Source organism: Apaloderma vittatum, unplaced genomic scaffold (assembly GCF_000703405.1).
Source record: "Apaloderma vittatum isolate BGI_N311 unplaced genomic scaffold, ASM70340v1 scaffold2762, whole genome shotgun sequence".
Classification (NCBI taxonomy): domain Eukaryota; kingdom Metazoa; phylum Chordata; class Aves; order Trogoniformes; family Trogonidae; genus Apaloderma; species Apaloderma vittatum.
Window position 1 is genome coordinate 42,404 of NW_009703946.1, and position 21,819 is coordinate 64,222.

The following is a 21,819-nucleotide window of genomic DNA, read 5'->3' on the forward strand; positions in this document are numbered from 1 at the left end:
CTTATACCCTTCTCAAAATCAAAGAGCAGCTCATAAAGACAACAACTTCTGTGCACGTGAATGAAGGTAAATAAAATCCATTGCAAAGAATGTGGGGGGGGTTGTTTGTGGGTATATAAATCTTCACATAGTGTCACTGCACGTTGTGGGCTATTCCTGAGAGGAGGAATGTGACTTCTAGGTATGAATTCCCCCACGGCCCTGCAGCATAAGCTTGTTAACGAATTCCTGCAGAGATGCTGTCTTCATAGTGTGTAGTTTGTGATTTCTCCATGGCAACCAATGTATTACGAGAGATATCAGATCTCAGTTCTGAAAAAAATTTTAAAAGTAAGCTCTCTTCCATATTTCAGTTTTATTCTAAAAGGAATTATTTTTCCCTCCCTAGTTTCAAAAGCATAAGCTTCTTATTCTTGTTAAATAGACATGCGGAGGAGATGGACGCGTTGTTTTCTTTTTAGGGACATAGGCCCTAACCTGGAGATGCATCTTAAGAGATGCAGACCGATGGCTTTGCTAGAAACTTGTATGTTAGGTCTTGCTGTAGAAAACATACATTTGCTCGCGCTGTATCTGTATGTGTCTTAAGGAACACAAAGCACTGTGCCATGATGAGGGCTTCTGGAAATAAACCCAAGATTTAAATTCTCAGTGAAGGGAAAGAACAAATCCAACTCCAAAACCCTTCTGAAAGTTACACAGTAAATAGTACAGAAATTTTATTTTGGTTTCTTCACTGCTTTGTTTCCTGATCAAGAAACTATTTGCCAGGGTATGGCTGGCCGAAGCCTGCGATTAAATTCCCCCCAAATGCAGGTATTTTTTCAAATCTGTATCCCAGATCTTTCTGTCCAGGTTCTTTGCAGTGAAAAAGACCAGGTTTTTATGAAGCGTCGGCTCAGCCAGTGCTCAGCTCTGCCTGCCAGGAGCTGAGGAGGAAGACCGTGCATGGGGAAGTGGAACCTCCTGTTGTTCCTGGGCACTCAGGAAAGAATGGATCACACAGCATTTACCTTGTCTTATGGAAGAGCACTCAAGTGTTAGAGGAATAAAATGAGGCTAAAGTCCCCATCCCTTTTTTCCTTAAGATAGTTTGTGCCCATAGGGAAAAAGCAGCTTTTACCAGGGTTCCATTGCTGTGTGTTTGTGCAAAGACCAGGAAAATTGCTGGCTCGGTCCTCCTCCCCCTCTCCTCCTCCTCCTCCCCCTGCTTTTAAGCACAACTTAGAGCACAACCTCTCTTCTTTTGGCAACAATGGAAATAACAGAAAAGACCTGCTACTGCAGGCACCAGCAAGTACTGATATCTTGCTTAGCAGTCTTTTCCTTGGTGATAAATAAAATTAGGCTGACTGGCAGAAAGACAGAATCAAGTTGCTTAGTATATAAAAAATTAGCGGCGTATCTCGGATGTGTGACAGTTTGTATTCAATGTGTGCACGTGGTACTTTGGTTTTAGTACTCGTGAAAACAACCTACTTGTGGTGGTCTGGAACAGTTGAAAATGAAAATCCCCACAGAGTGATTTTGTTGCCTTAGATTTGTATGAGACAGCAGTGAACAGGCTATGCCAAGTTGATGTTTTAGCTTAGCAAAATTTAAGTTAGCATAGAGATTTTCATCACAAAGGCCCCAAGGATTCCAAAAGGCTTGATATTCACCTCTTAGCATGATACTACAGTTACATTTCTGTGTTAAATACAGCACATTCTCTCCAAGCTCCAGCCCGAATACCAGCAATTTCTTACTGTCATTGGCATTTATATAACAGGCTACCTTGCCTCTAACTTTAAATGACTGGATTGCAGAGGGTGGTCAGTGGAAGACTTGCTGGTGTGGAACAGAACAGAGACTGTTTTGTTACTTCTAGTTGCAAAGAAAGTGTATTTTATCATAGAATCTTATATTTGAGCGGATGTTCCACTGGGTGACAAAATATTGCATTTTGGGAGATACGAGATTATTTCTTTTAAAACTTGTTTAAAAGACCTGTGTCTCTGTGCCTCCTGGAAATCCAGCCTAAATACATTTACTGAAATTGGGCTCCTTCCACTGCTATTTAAAATTCAGGATCAAGCGTTCAAGACACTGTGGCATTTGTGAGGGTACTGACACACCAGTGATAATCGCACGGTGCTAAACTCTAATACTGTAGCTGGGCCATTTTATTGATTTGTTTTCCCAGACTAAATTGGTTTTGAAACGGTCCAGGAAATATTGGTTCAATTAATTTTGCTGGGTGTTCGTGAGGTTCTCGTGTAGAAAATTATTTTATGAACAGAGTGTTGAATAATACTGGAATGGAGACAAAACAGTTGATCTGTTCCCTCCCAGCGGTATGCTCCTAGGAAGAAGACATATGGATATTTTAGTGTCTAAAGGGTTATTTTATCATTTGAGCTTTGATATTAAACAGAGGAAGCTTGAAAGAAGAAAGGAAGAACGTACATAGGAAATTAGCCTTTTGATGGCTTGGGTTTAGATTAGAATTTTAAAACAAAACCCCCAAACCTGTGTCATTTCCATCAGTGCCTTGGCATATTGGGGGCAGCAAGCTTTTTGGGCAAAAACTGGTGTTCCAGTGATAAGTACCGTCGTGCTGCTGCTCTGGTAAGGGAGGCACAAGGGCAGCATAGGAGATAGAGCTGACAGAGAACTGGCAGCTCTAAAAGAAAAGAGCATAAACACATACATCAGCAGTCCTGGGCACCACAGGCATCAGAGGGAACAAAGATTGCCAGTGTTTTCATCCCCTCCTTGCTAAAAAGCCTGTGTTGCTGTGAAATATCAGTGTCTGTTGGTCAAATGGGTCAGAGCCAGCCCAGTAACAGAAGCTGTTGGCTTCCGCAGGTGTGGATGATGGCGAGGACATCCCAAGAGAAATGCTGATTGGGATTTATGAGCGAATCCGCAAACGGGAACTGAAGACGAACGAGGATCACGTATCTCAAGTCCAAAAGGTTGAAAAGCTCATAGTAGGGAAGAAACCGGTGAGTTCGCTTTGCGCTGCCTGTCACTCGCTGAGGAGATGTAGGGCAACGTGCAGAATAGAACAATACAGGTGTGTGTTGCTCAGAAGTATAAATTGGTTGGTAAAGAGAGAAGGCAGAACCTGTCAAAACAATAATTTGCTGTAAGATTGGTTTTAATTTTGCATTCACAGCGCAGATGAATATTGTGGCAGTCTGGTATTCACGAGTGATGGTGTTATGAGTGTCAAACTCTATGTGAAGCTTTCTGTTCTGAAATGAGACTGAGCTATCAGCATTTTAGGCAGTTCTCGTGTTTGTCGACTCAAGAGAGTTGAAGCGTGTCCTTAAAGTGACGTAGAGAATAATCTTTCAACATTTACACTCTCGGTTAGCCCTCCATAACTTGTGAGAGTTAACAGAGAACTTCTGTTCACATCAGCGACCTTCTTGGCTTTGCAGCTTGCTCTATGAGCTGGTACTTGATAAGGGGACCTTGTGTCCTTCCGTCTCAGAACTTATTTGGAAATCAGGTCCCGGGAATTCTCATGCTGAGTTTGAGCATCCAGAGATAACTTTTGCTTTGTTGTGAGAAAAATCCTGAAATTACTTTGTAACGTAAATTAAGCTGCAAAGTGTCCGCTGGGAAAAGAGAGAGAAGAGGAAGACCACAGCATTTTCCCCTTTGTTTCAGGAGCTAAGTGACCACAGGCGTATTAAGGCAAATATTTTCCATGCTAACCATCGTATCTGATGTGGAGAGGGACAGTGGATACTTGGCCATCCTGAATTCCAGTCTTAGAGTCATCTTCAGAAAATCTTCATGTTAATAGTCACAAAGGCATCCCAGAACAAAGCCCAAAAAAAAGTAGACCTGCATGTTTCTTAAATCCTACATTAGGGTTTTTTTTTCTTTAAAGTTTCAGGAAACTTTATTAAGAAAAACAACATGGATCTCAAGATTCTGCCTGGTACTTTTAGACAGCTTTGAATCATAATCTCCTCTCAGACAAGCTTCAACATGGGGAGGGGAGAAAGGGAATTATCTCTGCTTCCCAGCAGGGAAGTATTGAGAATATCTCTTTGAAGAAGCAGAGGGCAGAGAGAAAGCAAAATTTTCTTGATAAAGGCTTTTATGTATTTTTCAGCAGAAGCAAAATAAATATTCTAAAGTCAGTATTTGACAATCGCTCATACTTTCAGATGAAACTTGTTTTCTGTAATTGTTTGGGGTTTCTGTAATTGTTTTAGGTTTATACATGGGCTTCTGTGGGAGGTGGTTTTATTGCTGGTTCTTTTTTTATCCAGACATAGGCAACTCAAATCCTCAAACTGACCCTGGCCTTGTACATTAAATGAGATTAAGCAAACAATACCTGCAGCGGAGTCCGAGGTTCAAGGACTCCTCTGTTGACAGGCTTTTGAACTGTGTGAAGCAGCCAACAGTCTTTATTGATAGAAATATTTGTTTTTACTTTATAGGCGTTTAGTCGTAGTAAGACCGTGACGTGTTTACTTGCTATGATACAGTACTGTGTTTCTCTGAAGTTTAATGAACTTGTATATGTCTTTCTACTGTAGATTGGATCTCTGCATCATGGACTCGGCTGTGTATGTATTTCTCTCATACTCCTTCCAAGTTTATAGTCATTTTAACTGGCAGCTTTTTCTTACACTGGCAATAATTTCGTTCTGTTACATTTTAGCTTTTTTAAAAATTGGGCTTCTTTCGAGCAAAATTTTTCTATTCTTAAAATCTCTCCAAAGTAAATATTCTTAAAAATATATCTCTCAAAGAGACTGCTTAGTTTTTGCCAGGGACTTTCTAGACCTTTTTTTAGTACTATTAGTACTATTTTTTAGTGCTATTATCACTGGAGAAACTAGATGTGAAGAAACTACAGTAGGGCCTCACCTTTGCCCGTGAGTCCTGTTGTGTTTATTCTTTCTGGTCCATGTCAGTATTGAATGATACTCTACGAAGATATTGCTAGTTCATTTAACAGTTCTGTCCCGAAAGGTAGAGGAATATAGAAAACACTGTTTCTAGATTTAGGTTACAGGTATATTCAATAATAAATGAAAAACTATTCCTCTAATACAGTGTACCACTGGAATTTCGTGATGAAATTATTGCTTGTGGTTCTGGACAGAAAAAACAGAAGCCACCTCATAGCAGAGGAGTGCACGTAGTGCTCTAATTTCTGATTACCTTATACAAATTTGGTCCTATTGATTTTTATTCCTCAATTATAACTGCACTGCGCAGGCTTCACTCGGGACCATCCAAAGTAGGAAACTTAGACTTTCATTTGTTTATTCAGTCTTCCTATTTCTTGCTTTTTCTGTGTAAACAATTAAAATCATGCAAAGCTAGCTTCATATTCCTAAGCGAAGTACCTGTCGTGGTCCCGTGGATGCCTGCCTGGCAGTACCAGTGGGCTGCGAAAGCCAACAGAGATCCGACCTGTATTAGAGGTGGTGGAAGGGAATCTTACCACGTCCCCTATGGCTGTGAGTGGCAGCATTGTCTGCGGGTGATTTTCACTACTGAGCTCACTAGAGTTGTTTTCAGGTTCATAGGCTCAGTGACTCCCCTGGGGGGTTTTTGTTCCCTCGCCGTAACAAATCTCAGCCTGCCGTGTGCCGGGGAAACTGAGTCTGGGGGTAGGAGAGAATGAGAACGTGCGAAATTTATTCCTCACGCTTTTCACGGGCAGCCCGTGGAAGCTGTGCAGTGTAGCCTGAAAACAAACCCTTGGTTTGTAGTGAATTCTTCACCACACTGCCTCCATTAGAATATGTCAGAGCTTTCTTAAATATCTGCTCCTTGCAAGGTCAGCGAGGGTAATTAAGCTAATGCCACAAAGAAATTCAATGCTATTAGCAGTTTATCCGTTATTACTACAGTTACCTTCTAATTTGGGGGGAAAAAGGGAAATCTTGCCAACTGACTTGATAAACAACCAGGTACATGAGCAGACAGTGAATCCTAAACTCTTTTCCTCCCTGGTTTTCCCCCCTGTTCACATAGAGGAAGAAGGAGCATTAACAGTCTTTGGCTCTTTTTCTTTGCCTAGTAAATCGCGTAATTCCCAGGCAGAATCAGGAATTATAAGGAAATATAATATATAAATTAAATGCATAATTACCGACCCAAAAATATTCTCTACTTCAAATGGTTAAAGTTTAAAGTATTTCTTTTAATATTGGTCACAAGATACCATCATTTGCATTGAGAAAATTGAAGAAATTAAGTCTCGAGTGGTTGAAACCAGCAGCTTCAGAAATAGCTTCAGCAGACATTTCAAATATGAAAATGGAAAATTATTCTTGGTTTTCTTGAGGAAAATAAGCCAGACTGAAAGCGCATTTACATTTTCCTGATGTCACCTTTCCCTCATATTGGGGAGCGAACAAATTGAATTAACTCAGGGGCTGACAAAAAGCAATCTACAACGTCAGTGTATTCATCTCACAAAAGCAAAGGTTGCTTTGCATCTTTTCTTCTAATAAAAATACGGTAAAATGCTCAGGAGAGGAAACGTTCTTTGCCTTGAGCTCCCACCTGTTTAATCTGAAGTTCTGTCAAGGTTTTATCACTTCCCAAAGTAAAACTCTGTCTCCACCAAAACTTTCATTGGCATCCATGCTCAGGAGCGCAAGCTGTTAGAGAATGTTTTATATAAGAACTTGGATGAAGTTGGAGTGACGTGTGAGTTTGCGGCATATAATCTTTATTTTTTCTTTGATGAAAAAGTCTAATGGGTTTAGAGGTAAAAATATTTGAATTATTGAAAAAAGACTGGGTATAAAAGATGCTTTTTGTTGGCTAAATATTGCTGTATTAACCGTGAACTTTTGTATTATTGTAGGTCCTCTCTCTACCCCACCGGAGGCTTGTTTGCTACTGTAGACTATTTGAAGTTCCAGATCCAAATAAACCTCAGAAGCTCGGATTGCACCAGCGAGAAATATTTTTATTTAACGACCTTCTTGTGGTACGTATTTTCAGGTGGATAGACTAGAAGTGAGGTTTTCAGAAATGCTTCTCTGCCTGAAATCAGTGGCAATTAAGTGCATGAACGTTCCTAAAAATAAGTATCTATTGCCTCTGTACTCTCAACAGTCTTTGGATGATTATGATTTAAGTTTTCTTAATTTTCTTCATTATATATAATTTGCTCTTAAACTGAAGCCTTCTGTTGATTACCACACTCTGTTGTAAGAAAGCACTTTGACACAATAGCTTTTACTTTAAAAAACAAAAACTACCTCTAGTTTGCCCATGTCCCTGATGGGTAAACAGAGACATTTTTTATTCCATGAATAATGAATCCAGATTATGTGCGGAAAAACAAAATTACATACTGCTTTGTATTCCCCAGATGTTCTACGAACCAGATATGTTTATTCATTGAAACAGGAATAGGATTTGTTTGAAATACATTTTAGAGTTGACTTTACTTTTTAGCGTGCACTTAACTTGACCCAGTCTTTTGAAAACCAGGCATACAAAACTAGTGACAGCCTGGTATTATTTGGTTGATTTGATCTTAAAAATAGAAAAATTTGTTGCACTCTCTTTGGAATGTATTTGGCTGTTACCTGAGAACTAAGAACTAAACCTTGTATTTCACGTTTTGTGAAGAAAAAGACACACTTCTGATACACAATTTTAGCGTGTGTAATTCGTGCGTACCTTCAGACCTTCAAACCAGGACGTAAATAAAAAACAAAATTAGTCTTTTAATTGTGAGGATAACCTCCGAGTTGAAAATGTGAGCTTGGGTGTAAAATGAAGGGATATGGTGGTCATCATCAGGTTGCAAGTTTTCTCTTATTTTTTTTATTACGCACTCAGATGTCAGTTTTATCCAACTGTTTTGGTAGACGTAGACCTAACTTGTCAGTTCTAGTAAAATGCCGTCACCAAAAGTTAAAATTAGCAAGAGCTAGTAAACATAACCCTCTCGGTTACAAAGAGGGAGCATGGTTGCATTCAGGCTTTACGAGAGCCCCAAAATTGATGGTAAATAGTTGGATGATACTTTTACTATAGCACAAAATTAAAGATTTCCACAGACTCGGTGCTTTTCTCGATTGGTGCTGTACAAATCCCAGGGCAAACCGGGCGACGTCGGGTGAGGCCGTCTCTTTCGGAGGCACAGGGAAGGGCAGCGGGCTTGGGAGGTCTCACCACGTGAGAGTAAAGGCTGAGAATTAAACTCGTGTGGAGAGGCCTGTAGTCATATTTTAAAAGAAACACGTGAAGGAAAGTGTGGTAGCAGCTAAGCTTTTTAAAAAGAATAATTTAAATGTATTTACATTTTTGCTAGCATGTACAGTGCGCATAAGGATGCAGGTTTGAGGGGGTTTTTTTTGTCTTTCTGGAATTCAAGTAGCAGTTTTCTGGAGAATAGAGAACACTGAGGCTTTGTACCTGGATAAAGTGTTAAACCTTCTGGTTAAGAGATACCAGTGCTTCCAAGCAAGCTTTGTTTCTTTAGTAGTACTAGATTCAATTCATCAGTTGAATTTCAAAAAAAAGAGGAACAAATCACATTTTCATGTTTTCTGGCAGATTATACCTTTCCTTGGCATAAAACGTTTTCACGTATGTGAGCTCTTAGGAACAATAATTTTCCACAATCATGTATGTAAAGGGATATTTCACTTTGATTATTTGATAACTTCCAGGTGACCAAGATTTTTCAAAAGAAGAAGAACTCGGTTACGTACAGTTTTCGACAGTCGTTTTCTCTCTATGGAATGCAAGTTCTTCTTTTTGAAAATCAGTGTAAGTCTGTCCTCTCTTTTTAGATGACCATTTTGGTTGCAGAAGCCAAATCTGACCGAACATGTCAAAATGAAAATGTTTGTAACGAAACAAAGGTATCTGTTGCCGAGTCAACGGTATAGTTAGCTGGAACCGAATGTCAGATAATAAATGAAGACTATCATAATGATAATTCAAAGCACTATTTAATTTATTTTCCTGATTCGTATCTCAACTTTGTGTCTAGATAATATAGACTCATTCAAAGCAGGGAGTCTGGATTCAAGTTTGTGTTTTCTGACACCTTTTGTTTCTGTCACTTGTGATCTGCATCGATTCAGTATTCTTTTTAGCTTTTAATGCTTGTCAAGCTTAATCTTAGCAGACAAACACCCAACAGAAAAAGCAAATCGGTTGCTAATGTCCTCAATTTAAGCCCCAGAGACAGCATCAGTTCTAACATAGCAGAGCGTAGCTGTTTGTATGGTGTGTAGGGCTTTGACCTGACTTCACGGTTTGCAAACCAAACCTTGACGTTCGTGGTGGAGCAGGTACGGTTCGGTGTGACGTTCAGTAATTTCTGTGCTTTTCTGCTGGAGGAAGGCTCTTGGTTTCTGTTCGTCCTTGAGAATGTGCTCATCTCGCTCAAAAGAAATCGCTGTTACTGAGTCAAAGCACCTGGAGGTTTCAGAGGGGAAGATTTTGTGGAGCTTCTGGCAGCAATGTAGCCTGCAGATAATTTATATGCATACACATTCCTTTTCACTCTCTTGTGAACACATTCTGTGAGATAAAATTCGTTTTTAGAGAGGAACGCCTGCATTCTACTAAAAATGTCAAGTTAAATACATATTTTTACAAGGAAATCTCATAAGCATGCAAGTAGAAACATTTTATTCAAGTAAATTTTAAAATATCTGTAGTAAAACTGGGCATAAAAGGTTGGCTTCTTCCTAGTGGACTCAGCATTTAAGTGTTTAAGCTGAGACTCTTTAGGAGATGTAGTTGGGCTCCTAAGGTGAATTAACTGTGGTGAGTCAGCGAGCTGATTGTACTTCTAATTTTGGTGCCTCTTGGGTGGAAGGCAGGATTTTCCAGTTGGGAAAGAGAAATGTTCTTCCCCTTTGCTTTGTAAAATTCATATTCTTGGCCTCTCCTGTCCCCAGCAAGCTTTGGGGTATTTTGGCCAGAGCCATCGTGCCATTCTGTAAATCTCTATGTAGCAGCAGCTGTCAGAATCAGCTGGTTTCAAGGGAATAAAATCTAATATCCCTAAAGCAGAAGTGACAAAAATAGCAGTTTGGCTAGTGGTGAGATTGAGCAACATGATTGGTGCTGATGACAGAAGAATTCACTTCTCATGGTGAAGTCAATTATCTTGAGGAACGGGGAAGATAATGCCGTAGATCTGTCGTAAATAAACAGGCCGTAAGGGAAGTATATTTCACCTTTTCAGTCAAAATCACAGCCAAAATACAAAAGACGAGCAGATCAGTTCATAGAGAGGGTATGTGAAACCAGTAAATACTTCTGTGAGCATCTCCTGGGGCATATTCTTGCTCCCATCCTTCCCCTCTGTACCCTTGGACGCTTGCCGTAGTTGGCACCTTTTTTCACCTGACAAAAAAACGTGCTTCACTTCTCGTTGCAAATCTGATTTGGAAGTAAGATGTCTTTTTTTTAAAGAAAAGCATAGCCTTTGCCCTTGTTTCCCAGTAATTTAAGCCTGTATATTGTTGAAACCTAATGACTTTGAGGGAAGAGGCTACCTTACATCGTCTGCCTCGTTCTTGAGGGAATTTTTTCGTACGTGGGAGCACTTGAACTTCAGCTGAGTACTTCGGTAAATATTTGAGAGCTTTAGCAAACCCAGAAGACCAGGCAGCTGAGTAAAAAAAACATTGTGAGTTCGAATGCGCATTTTGAGGTCTTTTGACTCCCCATTTCTACAGGCCTGTGCTTCAAGCAAAGGCTGGTTCAATTTTCTATAGCAGAACATAGCTTTGTTGTAAGCTAGCTACGGTGAAAATGTAAATGAACCTTCTAACTCAACTGGGAAATATTTCTGACCAGCTGTTAAAATTTGCATTTGGCGATGTGCAGCTAGAAAAGTCCAAAGACAGCTTGCTGAAAAATCTGGGGTTTGTTGTAAAGATGTCCAAAGTATGGGCCAAAAGAGGAAAAAAACCCCACCACCCCTTTTACTTCCTCAGTATGTAATTTCACAGATAATTTTAAGATATTATTCTTTCAATAAAAAATAGGGAAGTAGGACATGCAGGGAACACAACATAACAGGAAATACTGAACGCTGTACCTTGCCAGTGTGTTTGTCTTCCTACAAACGTTAAAAGCAAACATGTTAAATAAAAATAAATATATTATTCAGGAAAACTTTAAGGATGGTTGAGTAAGGTAGGTTATGGGACCTGGAGCATGAAACATATATTATGCTCATAATTTATTTTTTTTTCTGGGATTTTTCTTTTATATTGTACATTGTATCTTCAGGGTAACAGCTGCATAAAGATGATCGGTATTTATTCGGTATCCTGACAGTTAAGCCATTCCAATGTATCTTAGGGATTTTCATTCTAATTCTGTGCCTTTAGACTTTTATTTCTCTGACTTTGTCCCCTATATGGTAATATTAGTAAAAAGCCTTCAGTTTGGGGTTGTTTGTCTGGTTGGTTTTTTTAATATAAAAGGAAAAGTAATCAGAATAATCAGAGCTTAGCTTTTCTCGACTCTTGCTTCTAGATTATCCCAACGGTATTCGGCTCACGTCAGCTGTTCCAGGAGCAGATATCAAAGTACTGATAAATTTCAATGCACCAAATCCTCAGGACAGGAAGAAGTTTACAGATGATTTGAGGGAGTCGATTGCAGAGGTTCAAGAAATGGAAAAGCACAGAATAGAGTGTAAGTACAAAGGTACATAGAAGAGAGCATTTTAAAGCTAATCAAGATAAGAAAAATCTTGAATGTGTTTATAACCCATGAGGTCTCCTTAGAAGTTAAATGCTGCGGGGTATTTTTTTCCATGGCTTTGATTCTAGAGAGAGAAAAAAGCTAATGATAGCGTAAGCTCCAGTCGAGTTCATCGACTGTTCTGAGCCTGGGCAAACAGCAAATAGCAGTGGACAGAGGAGAGATGGATTTGTAATTTGTAGCAAAAACTGCAGTAAGGGTTTTAGGGATAATTTACGTCACACTGAAATCCTCAGCGATGCCCCTTCAAGTAATTTTCACTGAATTTTTTTCTCATTTCCACGTTGATGTTCCAGTATTCTCACAATTTGTCCAGACTGATAGAATTTACAGGAAGTTGCATGAGTGTCTGAACAGGGAAGTTTATCTTCTGTTTTCCCAGAAGAGGCATAGCCCTTCCTCCTTGGTGTTGTAACATAAAAGGACAGGGATGAAGTTCCTCCCTGGCATTTAACATGTCAAAATGAGCTCCGACGTGTAATACGTGATCACATGGAGAAATCGTGGTGTTACTGTGTCCTTCCTTGTGGCCAAGAGGCCAATGGGATCCTGGGGGACATCAAGAGAAGTGTGTCCAGCAGGGCTGGCGAGGTTCTCCTGCCCCTCTGCTCTGCCCTGGGGAGACCACTCCTGGAATCCTGTGTCCAGTTTGGGGCTCCCCAGTTCCAGAGAGACAGGGACCTACTGGAGAGAGTCCAAGGGAGAGCTACGAGGGGGATCAAGGGACTGAACATCTCTGCTGGGAAGAGAGACGGGGAGACCTGGGGCTGTTCAGCCTGGAAAGGAGACGGCTGAGAGGGGATTTAGTGACGTAAAGAAATATCTGAGGGGTGGGGGTCAAGGGGAAGGGGACAATCTCTGCTCAGTGGTGCCCAGCAACAGAACAAGGAATGATGGGTTTAAGGTAGAACATGGGAAGTTCCACCTCAACACGAGGAGAAACTTCTTTACATGACAGAGCCCTGGCCCAGGCTGCCCAGAGAGGATGTGGAGTCTCCTGCTCTGGAGACTTTCCAGCCTGCCTGGACGCGTTCCTGTGGGGCTGCCCTGGGTGACCCTGCTCGGGCAGGGGGTGGCACTGGGTGAGCTCTAGAGGTCCCTTCCAACCCCCAACATTCTGTGATTCTGTGATTCCTTCTTGTCGAGAAACACGAATTGCAAAATCATTCTCTTCATTTCAGCTGAGCTAGAAAAACAGAAGGGCGTGGTGCGGCCAAGCATGTCTCAATGCTCCAGCCTGAAAAAAGATTCTGGCAACGGGACGCTGAGCAGGGCTTGCCTGGATGACAGCTATGCCACCGGGGAGGGGCTGAAAAGAAGTGCCCTGAGCAGCTCCCTTAGAGACCTGTCTGAAGCAGGTAAGCGCCACCTTCGTTTCCTCCCTCCAACTCGTGCAGGCGCAGAGGTGCGTGAATGGTGCGTGTAAAGCCCAGCTCACAGCGGGCTGCCAGTAGTGGCGCTGAAACTCCAGCCATTTGCAATAACTCCTCGTTCGTAGTTTGTGTTTAATTGCTGTTTGTTGTTTTTTCTACCCTTATTCTACTAAGCGACTGCTGTTTGAAAGCATTTAAACCGGTGTAGGTTGCTATATGTACTTTTAAAGGAGAGCGAAGACAGAGGACAAATTGTAAGTGTTTTATAAATCAAGTGGTTGATTTGTGCTAGGAGTAACGCACTTAGTTTTTCTTTCTTTTTTTTTCTTCCCCTTCGCTTCTTCCCCTTCATACAGTAGGCTTAGAAGGGCAAGACAGGAAACTGGTCTCTGTGTAATGACCGCTTTCTGTGTATTTTGTGCTCAAGTGTACCTGTGTTACCACCTTGATGAATGAAATTGAGTGAAGCCTTACTAAATTCTGCCTGGATCTATGTAATTCTGATGCAGCGTGTGCCCCTGATGCTCTTTCACTGTTTTGTAACTCAAGATCTAGTTCCCAATTCCAGCAAAAGAGATTGTTGTGAACTACTGCTGCCAATATAATAAAGGAAGCCGTAGTGGACAAGACCACTGATATCTCACAAAACCACTAATGTGTCTTAAGATTTAGTCACAGATTAAGATAGCTGAAGACTGGAAAGGAGCGGTGGTGTGATTTTTCAGCTAAGGGAGAAAAAAAAACCCAAAAGGGAAATTTGATATGTTTTTATTTTGTGGTTTGCCTCCGTAATACCCAACTGGCACACCCATGTAAGACAGGCCACCATGGGTAATAGCCTTGTTGTTCGGTGCTAAACGTGATTCCTGTCATTTACAAGAAGTCATATCTGAACACCATGCCCGCTAGTCAGAAAACACTTCTGGGGATAGCAGCAACTCTCTCTCTATATATATTTTTTAGTTAGATTTTTAGTTCTAGTCTCTGATTTACTCTTTTAATGGCAGTGATGGTTTACAGTATAGTCATAATTTCAGTACTGTGTCTTAACTGGTAGTAAACACTCCTTTTTTATTTTTTTTTGACCTAAAGAAGATATTTTAGCTATGCTGCTCTAAATAAGAGATGTTGTAAACTGGAATAATAGCTTGAGTTTTGTGGGTATATGTAAGTGCATACAAATACGTAGAGAGTGAGCTCTTTCAATTGTTTTACTGTCTCTTTAGGCTTTCATACTCACATGTTCATTTGCTTCATTAAAAAGACCTCGGGCCTTGATCCAAAATCAGGCTGAAGTTGAGTATTAGTGCTCGATTGGCTTCAGTGGATCTGAGATCAAGCCGCTGGTCTTCACCACTATTGTACTTCAGATTTGAGGATACTTCCATCGTCCTTTTTTGTTGTTCCGGTTTTATTCCATTAGAACGAGAACTACCATATTGTTGAATATGTGAGTTCAAGGGGTGGCTCTACCCATAAATGTGATTTCTGATTAATATTTTTCACCCCATGGGAATTTTTCATCCTTGTCTTCTGAACGTTGCCATGTATTTAAATTCATGTTAGGGGTTTTATGCAATAAACAAGTATTTGTAATCATGAAAACATTTCACATTTCAACAGGGCATGCCTGCAACTGGCATGCTTATTAATGAAAATAACTTTCTTTTTCCATAATAAAAAGTAGAAATCACTCACAGACTGCAGGGTTTATCAAAGTGTTTGTTAAACCCAACTAAACTTAATTTTAACTTTAAATTGTTGAGAATTATGGAGAGTTTCTGTTTGGTCTTGTGCAGTGCAACTGACTTGTGAAATTACGTACCTGTTACTTGCTTCGTTATCTGGTACGGGAATTTTAATGGGATTTGCACGTGTCTTTTCTTAAGGAATAGCTTGCACATGAGGCAAATTACTTCCGTAAAACAGAGTTAGGTTGCCCCGATTCTTCTTTTTGTGGCTGAAATGCAGGATCAACAAGGGGGAGGCATAAGAGCAGTGGGACTGTGTGTGGATATGTGTCTGTAGGAAAGGGCACGATGACAGCGGATTTGTAGAGAGTTTCTTTTTACGTTTAAACAGGAACAAACCTAATAAACATGAGAAAATTGTCTGGTGGTGGCTTTACGCAATAAGGCAGCTAATTGTCCAGTGAACTTCACAAAAGCAAATTGAACGTTTTAAAATGTTTGTTCAGCGAAGGGGAAATCTGACTGAACCACGTTTTAGTTGCACGACAAAACTATTTAAGAAAACAATCCGTTACGCTCTACCTGGTACCACGGTAGTAAGTGGTGGCTGTGGAAAGTGTCTTGAAATTTCCCTCTTGGAAAAGAGGGACGATTCGTGAGCTTCTTAGATCTAATGAATGTTGATACCCCAAATGATTCTGACTCCTGAGCTGTAAGCTCTAAGGGAAGGCAAGATTTCTCTGTCAGGAAACAATGTCGGGAATCATTCCCTGATGGTTGTTCTTCCATGATAGCTTAAAATTGTAATTTCAAAAAGGAAGGCAACGATGGTCTTGTGATTGTAAAGATTCCTTGTGGATTGACAGCTCTTCCCATGGAATAAAAAGCAGAATGTGGTGACCCAGCTGTTCCAGGATGTGAATATATCCTCATATCTAGTGATTTATTTTTCTCAAAAGAAAAAAATATATTATTTTTATTACCTGTTCTTGAGCTATAGTCAAGGAAGAACTGATTTTTTTTTTTTGTCCCAGCCTTTGAAATTCTTATGCTGCGTAAAAATATTCACAGATAGACATACTTTAATGCAATTAAAACTGAGTTTCACAGCTTTGGACATTTCACCACTCACTCCATACACAATTACATGATAAGTAGGTTTACAGAAAGATGTGAAAGGTGTGAAGTCCCGTCATGGCCCTTAGTACGTGGGGAAGAATGATTTGATCGCTAAAGCACAGGATGGAATATTAGCCTGTATCTCTCACAGGTGTTTTTACTGGTTTTAGGCTGATTAACCTGAATTCCAGTGACTTTGCGTTGCTGGAGGACCCAGTGTTTTCACGCTGAGGTTGCAGTGATAAGCACCTGTGGAAATCAAACTTTATTCCCCCCATCCCTAACCTGTAAGGGAGGAATAATATTTACACTGCACTGGTTTAAAAATTGTAATTTTATGGTTTGCCTGGCTAATACACGACTGGCATACCTATGTAATACTGGAATCTGCACAGAAGTGCAGAATGGTGTCATGGTTGCTTTTAATTTGAGTTGTGCTTGTTTCGTAACCTTCTGAGCTATCTCAAAAGAATCACAGACCAGTAGAGACTACTCAAAAAAAAAACCCGCACCAAAAAAACCCAACCAAAAGCCAGAATAAAAATAATTCTATTTGTGTATTGCATATTATCTGAGTCGTCAACCTTCAACTCTTCTAATGGTTCTTTTTTCTTCTTCTTCTTTTTTTTTTTAACTGTTTCATCATGTATTTTTTACAATTTCCTACATACCCAAATGTAATGGCAAAGATTGCAGAAGTTCTCAGCATCGCAGTCCCCTTAAAAAGACTCCGAGTCCATGCGACTACGGAATCCTTTCATCTGTTGCATCGGTCTGTGACAGGACGGTGCAGCTCCTCGACCCCTCACCTGACGCAGACAGGGCGACTGGGTTATTTTCTCCTTCCTCTCCCATGGATTCTGCTGTACTATACAGGGCAGGGGACGCTAGCAGTCTCAGTTTGGGGGGGGTTTTCCTATTTATTAGAAGAGCTTTTTGGGTAGGGAGAGATTTTTCTTGTCCCTTCCCTTGTCACTGTTGTTACATTTCCTGTTCTTCAATGGACTAGCAACAGTAATGGGCATGATAGAAATTACTGTGTTTTTTTTTAAAAAAAAATAAAACAGATCTGTATGAATCAAGTATTTTGGTGATAGGCATATATTAATACCAAGCCATGTTGTGCAAAGACACCCCACACTGTATAGAAACACCTTTGTATCCACAATGTTTCTGTCTCACGGAGGAGACACCTGCTTTTACCACCGAGGAGATACCCAGCAAGGCAACGTGCCGTTATGCTGTTTTCTCATCTCCTGGGGCTGCCTTAGTATTTTGAGGATAATCTGGCTGAAGACACCAAGAAACTATTTCCACAGCTGGTGTGTGATCTTGGGACTATACCTGTTTCTCTCAGAAATGATAGGAGCTGCTACGGTAGTTTAACAAAACTTTAATTTAGAACTTTTTTCCAAACTTTTTTGTCCCGAAACAGACAGCACCAGATCATAGCACATTGCTGAGGTATCAGCGTATCTCACTAGCGTAGAGCAGAGTCTCAACATGTCACAGAATCACCGAATTATTGGGGCTGGTAAAGACCTCTGAGATCATCAAGTCCAGCCATATACAGGGTAGCGGTGAGAAATATTGACATTTACTGCAATGATCTGCTCACCTGAGAGGGCAGTTTCTGCAGGATCAAATGGACTTTTCTTAAGGAAACACAGCATTTTCTTTTGCGATGTTTAAGTTTGTAAAAATGCGTTGATCGCTTAATATTTCCACTATACGCTTGAAACGTTCTTAGTCCCATATAAGGTGTCTGTGTATATGGGATGTATTACGTAAGTTAAAGATACTTCTCACAAAGAGTGATCGTATCTAACATCAGTGAATTTTTTGAGTGAATCGGAAAAGATTTACTGAAATTAAACTTTATACAAATAAATTAAAAACCACTCTAGCATCCTTCCAAATGTCAGGCAGCTCAGAGTACAGGAAGTAAAACTGCCCTTCGGATTTCCTGACCACCACCTTGCTTTATATCACAGCTGTTAATTGTTACAGGAATTAACAAGCTGTTCATTATATACAGTTCTAGGCAAGAGTCACCGTTTCCTTGAGGTGCCTTTGAGCGCCGCAGCTCTAGGGAAACATGTTGGAGGTGAGGATGCCATCCCAAGGGCTGGAGAAGAGTCTTGTCAAAGCACCCGTCGGGAGGGGGAACGCTCTAGATTTCCTTAATAAATCTCATACCCCCACCAAGGGTCGGCACAGAATTGGGTCCCTACTGCGACGGTGCCTATCAGAGAGAAATCGCAGGCGTTTGGAGTGGGATTTTGCTGTTTGTTCTTGGCTTCGCTAGTACTACTTTGCCCTGAAATTTATTCTAAGCAAAAATCCATCTGTCTCTTTCTGTCCGTATACGCTGTTTATATACCGTGTTTGTGGTGATTTTATTAGAGGTTGCCATGTGCAAAAGGCATTGGCTTCTCTTGTTTTCCTTCAGTTTTGGCCGCGTTTAATGACATGTGGCAGCTGTCAGTCTCCTTCGCAATATTGACTGCTGAGTTACGACGCGGCTGTCTCACCCCGTGGTTTTGTATTGGCGAGCAAGAGTGATTTGAGTGTTAATCAGTACTAATCCTGTTAGCGGAGCAGAGAAATATCATCAAAGCCTGACTAGAAGTAAAAATAAGGGATAATCAAGACCAGTTTTTCTTGGGGCGTTCATAAAGTAGCATGATTTTAGCAAGGCAAAAACTTTTGGCCAAGCTTTTGTCCAAGAGCCTGTCTAGGGGAATTGTTCAAGCTTCCAACAAATTTAACAAGCTGAACAAAACACTTTGTCCACAAACACCTTCCCCTCAATTTTCATGTCAGCATAGAGGGGTTTGTACCAGAGAGTAACTCTTGGTGATACTGAGAGAAGGGGAAATCTTACAGTGATCTAAAGAGAACTGTAGCTCTTAAGAGAAACTTCTGTTGCAGGACAGCATCCCGTGGCCAGCCAGGTCCAAGTTATGCTTACGGATGCAATCGGTGATATTTTTAGATGCTACTGATCTTACAAGACGTGTGGGTGAGAGCGTATGTTAAGATGTAAGGGTGAAACCCTCAAGAACTGTCGTTGTGTCCCACGTACGACCCAATCCCAAAGTTCTCCTCTTTAGCTCTGATACCGTGTGCCTTTGGGCTTCTGAAGACGAGGGTCTGTGGCTCGTGGGTTTGGTCATGCTGAAACCTTCGCATTCCTCTCCAGAAGCACCTGTTAGAGTAGAAGATTCCGAAGGCGGTGATGTACCAATGCAGGGTGGAGATTGTCTTTGGTATTCGGCCTTCCAGGAAAGTGAGGAGAAAGCGTTGAGAAAATTAAAGTTTCTGAAAGCATGCAGATTTTTGAGAACCTGATGGCTTTTCAAAGCCTAACTTTGTTTATGCACCCTGCCAGTAAAGTCTTTGAAAATCTTGCAAAAGCAATACTCAACCAGCCAGCTTTTCAAAAATAGCTACTCCACTGCAGCCATATGCTATTTTCTCTCCGGTGAAATGAGAGAGAAAATCTGGGATCCTGTGTCCTATATATAGCCAGTGAAGTATTCTGGCTTTTTAAGCAAACCGTCTGGTGTTTTGTGTCGTTTTAGGCAAATGTCTTTGACAATTTGAGAATACTGGAGAACGAATCCGTCCTACGGAAAGACAAAGCACTGCACAGCTAAACAAACAAAATCTAGCCATAATGTCAAGACAGATTCCAGATTTCTTGTTAAAAAAAAAAATTAAGTTTAGTTTTCTTTAAGCCTCATGAAAGAAGATTATATGAAATCCACTGAGGTTCAAAACTGAAAACAAAATGATGAATCTGATGCCCCTCACCAGTCCCATTCCCTCCCCCCGCCCGAAGCTCAGGATATGCCAGTATTAACTGTTGTATTTGAATTAATACCACCCCACAAATATATATGTATGGTACCAGTCTTTAAAGAGAGAAACTTCATAGCCGTTAGCTTCCAGGAAATTGAACAATTTAAACTTGTTGCTGGTCAACAGATTGTACAGATCCCCCCAAAAAAGATTTTAAAAAATCACCCCCTGCTGCTGATAGTGGATTCACAACACCACCACCTCTTAAAATGAGTCAGCTACAGAAACTTATCGTACCTAATGGCCTTAAAAACCTCTAAGTTTCTGCCTCCGTAGGTGCTGTACCAGCCCGGTGCGACGTTAACCCCCTTCCCCACCCCGCGCAGCCCCTCTAGTTGTGTTTAGAGACCCCCCTTAGCGATTCAGGGCGAGCAGCTGTTTTTCACCCGGGTCTTGTCTCAGTCTCTAATCTCTGGTGTTGCATGTCCTGGGCAGGCAAGCGTGGGCGACGCAGCAGTGCAGGATCGCTAGACAGCAATATGGAAGTAAGTAGGAAGTTACTGATGTCTAGCTGGATGTGATGATGTGCATTTCAAACCTTTCTTTTATCTACATATTTTTTTGCTCTTTTTTCTTCTAACATATATAACCTGCCTGCCTCAAATAAAAATGCATGCCTAGGCTACTCACTCCGTATTCTTCCAGCTTAAAAAGCACTGACAGCTTGTTTAGCCCAATGCCATTTTTGGTTTGAGCTAACCTTGTTCCCTTTGTTCCTGCAAGCATGGTTAAATGAATATGATGTGTCCTTTTGCCACCATTTCAGTCTGGTCCAAGCTTTAAAAGCCCACTCGCTCTTTGTTACCGAGTACACTGTTCTTGCTGTTTGGTATTTAGCTACAACTATCGACTTTCATGCTCGACCATTCCCATCGCTTATTTTCGAGTTCAATTGCTAAATGTACGCAGTCATGACGCCATGGAATTGCACAGATAAGGGCATGGGAGGAAAAAGCGATTAAGATAGGTGAATTCAATGTGGATTTCATGAGATTTCATTCATCTTCAAACCATTTATATATACTGTTCATGTCTCTGAATTCAGCTTGCAGATTTTTTTTTTCTTTTTTCTTTTTTTTCTGTTTGTTTTTTGGGGTTTTTTTGTGTTCGCTTTAGGTAGATTGCAGTTTAAATCTAGCACACTTCGCTTAAGTACTGTTGTGTCCCATAACTCTTTTTATAAAATACAACCCCCAAACTTCCAGAAACTAAATACCCCGTTCCGGGCTAAATAATAGAGAACGTTGGACCACAGGTCAGAAGAATACGATCACATAGAAATCTTAGTGGCAAAAATGGTACGGTTCGATTTCACACCGAATTCAGAGGTAGGCTTGAGAAGCAGCAGTGTAGTAGTGGAAAGCTACTATAAAGTTTAAAATACTGTTTTGAAATCTGAATTGTAACTGTAATATTTGCTGCTGTGTGTTTAATTGAATTGAATGTAGTTGAATTTAACGTGGCTTGATTTTTTTTGTTGTAAAAAAGCAAGTGTGGTATTTTTTACAGTATTTTAAAATGTGTTTTTCCTTTAAAAACACACTCTTAGCTCTTATGTCATGTTACTCTTCCGTGACTTTTTTTTTTCCTTATTTAAAGTCATAGCTTTTAATATTAAAGTACTGAGAGAAAACCATTTAATGCTTCAGATACCCCAAGAAGGGCACAAACACCTCACTGGCAACTTAGAGAAGGTGGAAATAAAATTTTTCCTAGAACCCTTAACGTAGCCCACCCATGTGAACCCTGAAGGAGGAGTTGGTTGGGTCAGTGTGAACTTTTTTCTTTCCGACATTTTAAGATTTTTTTTTAATTTTTATTTCTATTAATTTCTTTTTAGGGGTCCATCATTAGCAGTCCTCACATGCGCCGAAGAGCTACATCAACCCGAGAGTGTCCATCTCGCCCTCACCAGACTATGCCTAACTCCTCCTCACTCCTAGGTTCCTTGTTTGGTAGTAAAAGGGGAAAGCCCCCCTCCCAAGGCCATCCACCATCCGGCTCATCCCAGCAACCTCCGCACCCACCAG

At 40.6% G+C, this 21,819-nt stretch overlaps 1 protein-coding gene across 1 annotated transcript in view; it reads left to right on the forward strand.

Moving 5' to 3' along the window:
* The window catches only part of IQSEC1 (IQ motif and Sec7 domain 1), a gene marked incomplete at both ends in the record, with an annotated part of 49,198 nt that extends 27,383 nt beyond the window's left edge, over window positions 1–21,815 (forward strand). Inside the window, 8 exons of the mRNA XM_009864818.1 lie at window positions 2,851–2,990; window positions 4,551–4,580; window positions 6,845–6,970; window positions 8,670–8,769; window positions 11,509–11,670; window positions 12,921–13,097; window positions 20,225–20,274; window positions 21,630–21,815. Coding sequence (XP_009863120.1) covers window positions 2,851–2,990; window positions 4,551–4,580; window positions 6,845–6,970; window positions 8,670–8,769; window positions 11,509–11,670; window positions 12,921–13,097; window positions 20,225–20,274; window positions 21,630–21,815 — 971 coding nt within the window. The remainder of the gene's footprint in view (window positions 1–2,850; window positions 2,991–4,550; window positions 4,581–6,844; window positions 6,971–8,669; window positions 8,770–11,508; window positions 11,671–12,920; window positions 13,098–20,224; window positions 20,275–21,629) is intronic.
* Window positions 21,816–21,819: the final 4 nt, after the last annotated feature.